Below are 7,500 nucleotides of genomic sequence, written 5' to 3'. Positions count from 1 at the left end.
TCTACTTCTAAAATACAAGAAAAATTTGTTTTTATGATCCATAAACCTTTAATGTCATCCAATAGTTTTATATATACTTTATGAAAACTTTCTAAACATACAGTTTTAATATTTATTATCATGGAACATTTAAGTATAAATGTTTGTTCCTTATAGTTATCATAAATGTTGGACTGATTTTCAACAAAAGAAAAATCAGGATCTATATTTTTAGATATATGATAATTACTATTAATACTACTACTATTATTATTATTATTATTATTGTTGTTGTTGTTTTTTATATTGTTGTTGTTGTTGTTTATATTGTTGTTGTTGTTGTTTATATTGTTGTTGTTGTTGTTGTTTATATTGTTGTTTTTGTTGTTTATAATGTTGTTGTCTTTTTTGTGCTCGTGAAATTTTTGTTCAAATATGTTTATTCTATTTGGTATAAGTTCATTTTGTTGATTATTAGGAAAAAAATTTTTCTCCATTAGTTTATACTTCCTTTTTTCATAACATTCTCCTTCCTTGTTATAATATAAACATTCAGTCATATTTCTTTTTACATATTTTTCATTATTATATATTTCATCTTTATTCCCCATTTGAGAATAATCGATAGTATGTTGTCTCATCCCCTTATCCTTCATTTTAATATTGTGTATTGATATTAATTTATCACATATTACATCCAATGTATTAATTGGGCACCTAACGATTGTTATCCTTGCACTTCTTATTGACAAAGGATTAAGAGAAAACTCTTTAATAATTATATCCGATATATTATTTACATTTGAATGTATATTCAAATTAACTTCTTTTGATAAAAATGATTTTTGATAATTAATAACACAACTGTAGGAATTTGCATTAGCATATTTTTTTTTAGATGGGTAAGAGCTAGCCGGGACTATGTAAAAACTAGAACCCAAGCAAAAATGAAAATCTGCTATTTGAGAATGCTTTATTGAATTTAAATGAAAAAATTCTTCATAAGAATTATTCCAATCTAATAAAACATCTGTACATACTCCAATAGGAGGAAATGAACATAAAAAACATAAAGATCCAGTTGGTTTAAAACTAATAGTGGATATGAGATAATCTCTTAAATATCTTCTACCACAAAAATCACATCTTTCTGTAAAAATATTTCCATGAATTTCTGCAGTTTTAGAAAAATGTTTCCCACATCGATGATGCAAAGAATCAATATTTTGAGTTATCATAAATTTTATTATATTTTTATTGATTAATTCATTTATCATAATATGAGTTTTTGATGGTAAAGCTAAATGAAGTTCTATAACTTTTTTTTTCCTTTTCCCAAAAATTACATAATTTTCGGGATTTAAATTATTTGTTTCCTTAACATCTATTTTTTTAACATTTTTTGTATTTACCTTATCATGTATGTCCTTCCTAACATTTTCTGAATTATTTTCTTTTTTAATAAGAATATTTTCTTTATTTGTATTATCATTGTATCCTACAGAATTGTATATGTTATTGTACAAATTATTATCATTATTATTCATATTGTTGTTATTTTTTTTATAATCTAAAATATTATTATTTTCTAACATGTTACCTTTGAAATTATTATTATCATTATCATCTTCATGATTAACATATACATGGTTAGGATGTACAAGACTTTCATTACACGTATTCATATCTACATTATGTTCATTATAATACTTTTCCCTTTTTACAATATTTAATGTATTCTCCATCTTTTCCTTATGAAAAAAGGTAGGACTACAAATATCTAAAGTGTTCTTGCAGTTTATATCGTCAGATTTAAGTTTTCTATTGTTATCCTTAAAATCATGATTTCTTTTTTTTTTATTCTTTAATTGGTTAAGGTGTTCATTTGTCCATATTCCTGTGGGACCTCTAAAATCTTGTAGTCCTGAACTAGTTGATATTCCAGCACCTGAATGAACAACTATATATTCACTACTTCTAATTTTCTCTATAAGTTCCTTAACTTTCTTTTTCTCTTCTTCAGTATCTTCAAAAAATTCTTCTTCACCTAGTGGCCCTTTATATTCATTTTTTGATAAACGTGAAGCATAGTTCATACAACTCATGTTTTTAAATATGTAAATAATATGTTATTAAATATATAAATGTGTGCATAATAAAAAGGAAAAAAAATTAACGGGACACGAAAAAAAAAAAAATTAAGGAAACCATAGGGATATATGAAGACACATTATAACAAAAGAGGTTTTTTGAAAATTATAAAACATATTATATATAGTAACTGTTAAATGTATATATGTATATATATATATATATATATATATATATATATATATATATATAAAACAATGTTGTTATATATATATATAATACCATTTAGGGGGTATACACATTTTATTATTTTTATTTTCTAATTTGTAGAAATTTTATGAATTTTTTAATATATATATATATATATATATATTATCAATATATGTAATAACAATATTTCCTTTATATCATTAGAAAAGTCATTATTTTTAATCTTTATGACTATATATTTTTTATATACCAAAAATATATATTCTTAAAGGTATATTTGATTAACTCCATTCAATAAAGAAGTTATATTTTTAATATATTTCTTTTATTTTATGAAAAGAGAAAATAAATGTGTTTGTTAAAAGGATCAATGATGAAATAAGTAATTTTATTGTTATTACCACATATTTATTTTATAAGGTACTAGGAAATATATCATACATATATATATATATATATATATATATTCATCTGATAATTATGATAATTAATTAATGAAACATATATAATTGTAAAGATGTTATGTATGTATATATTTAATAGCAAATTTATATATTCTTTACGTAAAAAATAATTTTTCTTTAGGAAGTAATATAGTTATTATTCAATGGGAAAAAAAAAAAAAATAATAAAAAAAAATAAAAAAATAAAATAAAAAATAAGATAGGCTTTTTGTTTTAATATAACAAAAAACTTATTAAAAACGTTATAAAGTATATGACATACAAATTCTTATATAAGAAAAGAAATATATTTTTTTATTACATAATGTATTATATATATCTAATATTTTAACAGAATAAGAATGAATAAATAAATAAATAAATATATATATATATATATATATATATAATAATATATTTAATATATGTACATAAAAAATATATTATTCATATTTTTTGTAGAACAATTAAAAGAAATTCTAGGTTACAAAAAATTATTCATGAAGATCTTGTATAACATATAAATCTAAATATATATTATGAAACCAAACTTTTTTTTTCTTTTTTACACTTCTTTGAAAAAATAGAAATAATTATAAATATATATATTATTTAATCAGATATATTTAAATGAGGAATTAGTTATCTATAAATAATAAAAAGAAAAAAAAAAAAAAGGATATTATTTTAAAACTTATGAAAAATAAAATAATTTTTATATTAAATTCATAACTTCTTCTTCTTTTCGTTCATGTTAGAAAAATAATATAATATGCCACTTTAGTACAAGTTCTTTTTCATATTCAACTTTATACAAAAAAAGAAAAATATTGGAATGTTTGAAATATTTAGGATAACACTTTAAAATGTAATTATTATATTATTACATATATAATATTGTAATCATATACTTATAAATTTATGTTCATTGAAAAAATATTTGTCATACAATATAGAAACAAAAAAATAAAAAAATAAAATAAAATACAAATATGAAAAAAAAAAAAAAGGAAAAAAAAGGAATTTATAATAACAAAGAATATGATATATTATAATATATAATCTAGTAATAAAATATTGACTGACTTAATAATATGGATAGTTTCGTAATATTTATAATAAAGAATATTTTGAAATATATTTTTCCAAAAAAAAAAAAAAAGAATTGTCCTTTACATATTATTAATCTTTCCTTATTCAGCAAAATCTAAAATTTCCTTTTCTAAAAATAATAAAAAAGAGTAAAATATAGATTGTTCACATGTTCGAATGTTATATATATATATATATATATATATATATATATATATTTATTTATTTATTATTTGTTTTCTTTTCCAACCTTCATTGCGTATATTATTAAAATATTCCAAGGCATCTGTGATATGGTCTCTAAATTTTTTATACCTAATTATAATGTGCAATATAAAAAATAAAAAATATATGATACATTAAGATAATAAAGGTTCATATTTCTATTTAATATATATATATATATATATATATATATATATATATCCTATATTAAATTTGACTGAAGTTGTAAGTATTGTTAACCTTGAATGGTGAAGAAATTCATAATCAGGATGAAGCGAGCTTTTGTAGACCTTTTTTTTACAAGCTATAAAGAATAAATAAGATATATATTGTATTTATATCATATATTTTTTTTTATAGAATTGCAATAAAAAGTAATATAAAAAATAATATAACCTGCTATCGGACATTCTATTGTATCCTTATTATGCCTGATTAGTTAAATATATATATATATATATAAAAATAATTATATATATATATATATATATTTATTTATTTATTCATTTATTTGTTTATTTTTTCAAAAAGTTACATTAATCGAAGTATAAATGCCTTTTCAAAAGTGTGTACACAAGCTTTTCTATTTTTGCTAAACCTGTATAATGTATTTATAGATAAATATAAATTTTATTATGTTATTTCTACTTTTTATTTTATTTATCATATATATAAAAAATTAGATCTAATATTAGAATACATAATAAATATATGATATCTCGATATATATATATAAATATATATGTATGTATATACTCCTTTTACCTTTGTGTAACGGGGTTTTCAAAAGGCATTTGAGATATTGGGCATTTTGTTGGAAAAACGCCAAGTTCTTCATCAAGTAATAATTCATCTTCATCATTTTCTTTTTCATTTTTTAAATAGAACTATATAAAAGAAAAAATACATATATAGTAATAAAGGTATTAATATATGCACATATACATATAAATATATATATATATATCTCAAAAAACATTTTATGTGTATATATTATTTATACCCTTGCTAATCTGGATATATCTTTTTCGTCGCTCTGATTTCCTAAAAAGCAAAATAATATATATTCATTTATAATCTATAAGGGTGTAACTATTTATAAATTTTTTTTGTGTTCTTTTGAAAAATCTAATTATATGAATTCAAGGAAGTTATTCATAATTATACCTTGTAATTTCAATTTGACAAATTTGTTTACTAGTTTTAAATATTGGGAATCAATATTTATTTCATCTAGGAAATTATTTAAAATATAAAAAATGTACAATATTTAAAAAAAAAAATTAGGATGTCTTTTTGTTTGCGTATGTGTTTACCTGATCCTAAATAATATAAAAATATATATATTGAAATGGATAAATAATATTTTAGGTTTTTTTTTTTTTTTTTTTTTTTTTTTTGTGTGCTATATAAAATATTTGTTATTTTGTTCTTACTAAAATATTTTATGGAGAATAAAATATTAAACAAACTTTTTTGCAAGTTACAATGATGTTTCTGAATTTCATTTGACGGAAGATATTCTTCTTCATATTGATCAAGTTTATTCCATATTTCTTTAAAATAAGGTATCTATATATAAGGAGAAAATATTTTGAGGAAATAAGTATAAATGTACTGAAGCATATAAATACATATATTTATTATATTTTTCATAGTGGTATATTATTACGTATACATATTATTATGTATATAAAGTTATGTATAACTTATTATATATATATATATATATATTTTCATTTTCCTTTTTCCTTTCATTTTAATATTTTTGACCTCATCTAATGTTTCATCCTCAGCATGTTTTTCTGTCTAAAGTAAAGAAATTAATTTTAATTAAGAAGAAAGAATATATATTATTTTATTTAATTAATTGGAGATTGCTTATATGTAATATATTTCATTCGTTTATATATATGAACATATAAATAATATATATATAAATATATATATTTGGAACATACTTCATCAGATATTTCCTTTTTTCTTCTGCTCATTATAAAATATAATTATTTAAATAGTATTTATTTCTTTGTTCGTATTACATTTAATATATATTTATGAGACGAAACAAAAAGAATATAATATTTCAAAATTATTTATTTTTCATATATGTTGTAAAATAAAATATTTATTTTAATGATGATAATTAATTTATCCAAAAAAGGATGTTTTTCTTTTAAACTTATTATTATGAATATTTGTTTTATTATATGCTTTTTCTTTTTATGATTTAATTATAACAAAAAAAAAAAAATAAATAAATAAAAAATACTTTATAATATTTAAGAATATTTTATTTTTTTGAATCTTTTAAATAACATTTTATTTTATATTTAAGTAATTATATAATATACTTTTCAAAATTTTTATTTATTTATTTCATTTTTTTTTTTTTTTTTCTATTTTTTCAGTTGTATTTTATAATAATAAGAATAATTTATTTAAGTAATTATATAATATACTTTTCAAAATTTTTATTTATTTATTTCATTTTTTTTTTTTTTTTTCTATTTTTTCAGTTGTATTTTATAATAATAAGAATAATTTATTTTCATAGTACATTAAAAAAAAAAAAAAAAACATAAATGATTTGCATAATATTAAAAAATATATAGTAAATTAATATATAAGGGAAAGTAGGTGCTTATGTATACACATATATTTGATAAATGGAAAATATAAATATATACAAATATATATTTCAACGTATTTCAAGTGGAAATATAATAACTTCATAAAGAAGTGTAAAATTAACGTTTTAATATATTAAAAGGATATCATATTATAATGTTTCACAATTTAATTAAATTTTTGAAATTACAAATTATATATTAGAATAATAACATAAGAAAAGGAATAAGAATATTAAAATAAGAATAAAACTTGATAAATAAGTATATGACTTAATTAATCTATAATTCAATATATTAATATTTAAAAAAAAAAAGAAGAGAAAAGAAGATTGGTGCGTAAATAAATAATATTTTATCATATAGTTTATAACAATGTGGTAATGTATTATTAAACATATATAAATATATTTATTATTTTAATGAAGAATAAAAATATAAATAATTATATATATATATATATATATATATACTTTTAACGTTCTTCAATTCAATGTATACAATTATAAGGTAGAAAAGGATAAAAAAAAAAATAAATAAAAAATACCTTAATCAATTACATTTTTTTTTTGAGCTTTTTAGAAATGAAAATTTTTATTTCATCTTATTATTACTTAATACATTCAATATTTCAAAATAATTTATGCACATTTTATCATACATTTAAATATATATAATACACATGATGTATATAAGAATATAATAAATAAAAAGATGTACTTTTGCAAGTTCCTTTTTTACTTATTTTTAACTTTTTTTTTTTTTTTTTTTTTTTTTTTTTTTTTTAAAATTTTTATTAAATTTATTTTCTTTAATTTTTTATTTTTAAA

At 18.0% G+C, this 7,500-nt stretch overlaps 2 protein-coding genes across 2 annotated transcripts in view; both read right to left on the bottom strand.

Annotated features, from left to right (window-relative positions):
- The window catches only part of PRSY57_1450700 (transcriptional regulatory protein sir2b), a gene marked incomplete at both ends in the record, with an annotated part of 3,909 nt that extends 1,825 nt beyond the window's left edge, over positions 1–2,084 (bottom strand). The window contains one exon of the mRNA XM_012910103.2: positions 1–2,084. This exon is cut by the window's left edge and continues 1,825 nt beyond it. Within this exon, the coding sequence (XP_012765557.2) occupies positions 1–2,084 (2,084 nt within the window).
- A 1,832-nt stretch (positions 2,085–3,916) lies between these two features.
- Positions 3,917–6,034, bottom strand: PRSY57_1450600 (hypothetical protein; the record flags this gene model as incomplete). Its single annotated transcript, XM_020115346.1, has 11 exons — positions 3,917–3,945; positions 4,066–4,130; positions 4,281–4,344; positions 4,437–4,471; positions 4,576–4,638; positions 4,806–4,927; positions 5,044–5,084; positions 5,208–5,273; positions 5,477–5,612; positions 5,814–5,849; positions 6,002–6,034. 11 exons carry the CDS (start codon positions 6,032–6,034, stop codon positions 3,917–3,919), a joined length of 690 nt encoding a protein of 229 aa, XP_019970003.1.
- Between the last annotated feature and the right edge of the window lie 1,466 nt (positions 6,035–7,500).

The sequence above is a fragment of the Plasmodium reichenowi genome, chromosome 14 (assembly GCF_001601855.1).
Source record: "Plasmodium reichenowi strain SY57 chromosome 14, whole genome shotgun sequence".
Taxonomy (NCBI): Eukaryota; Apicomplexa; class Aconoidasida; order Haemosporida; family Plasmodiidae; genus Plasmodium; species Plasmodium reichenowi.
This window is presented reverse-complemented; position numbering and strand designations above follow the sequence as displayed.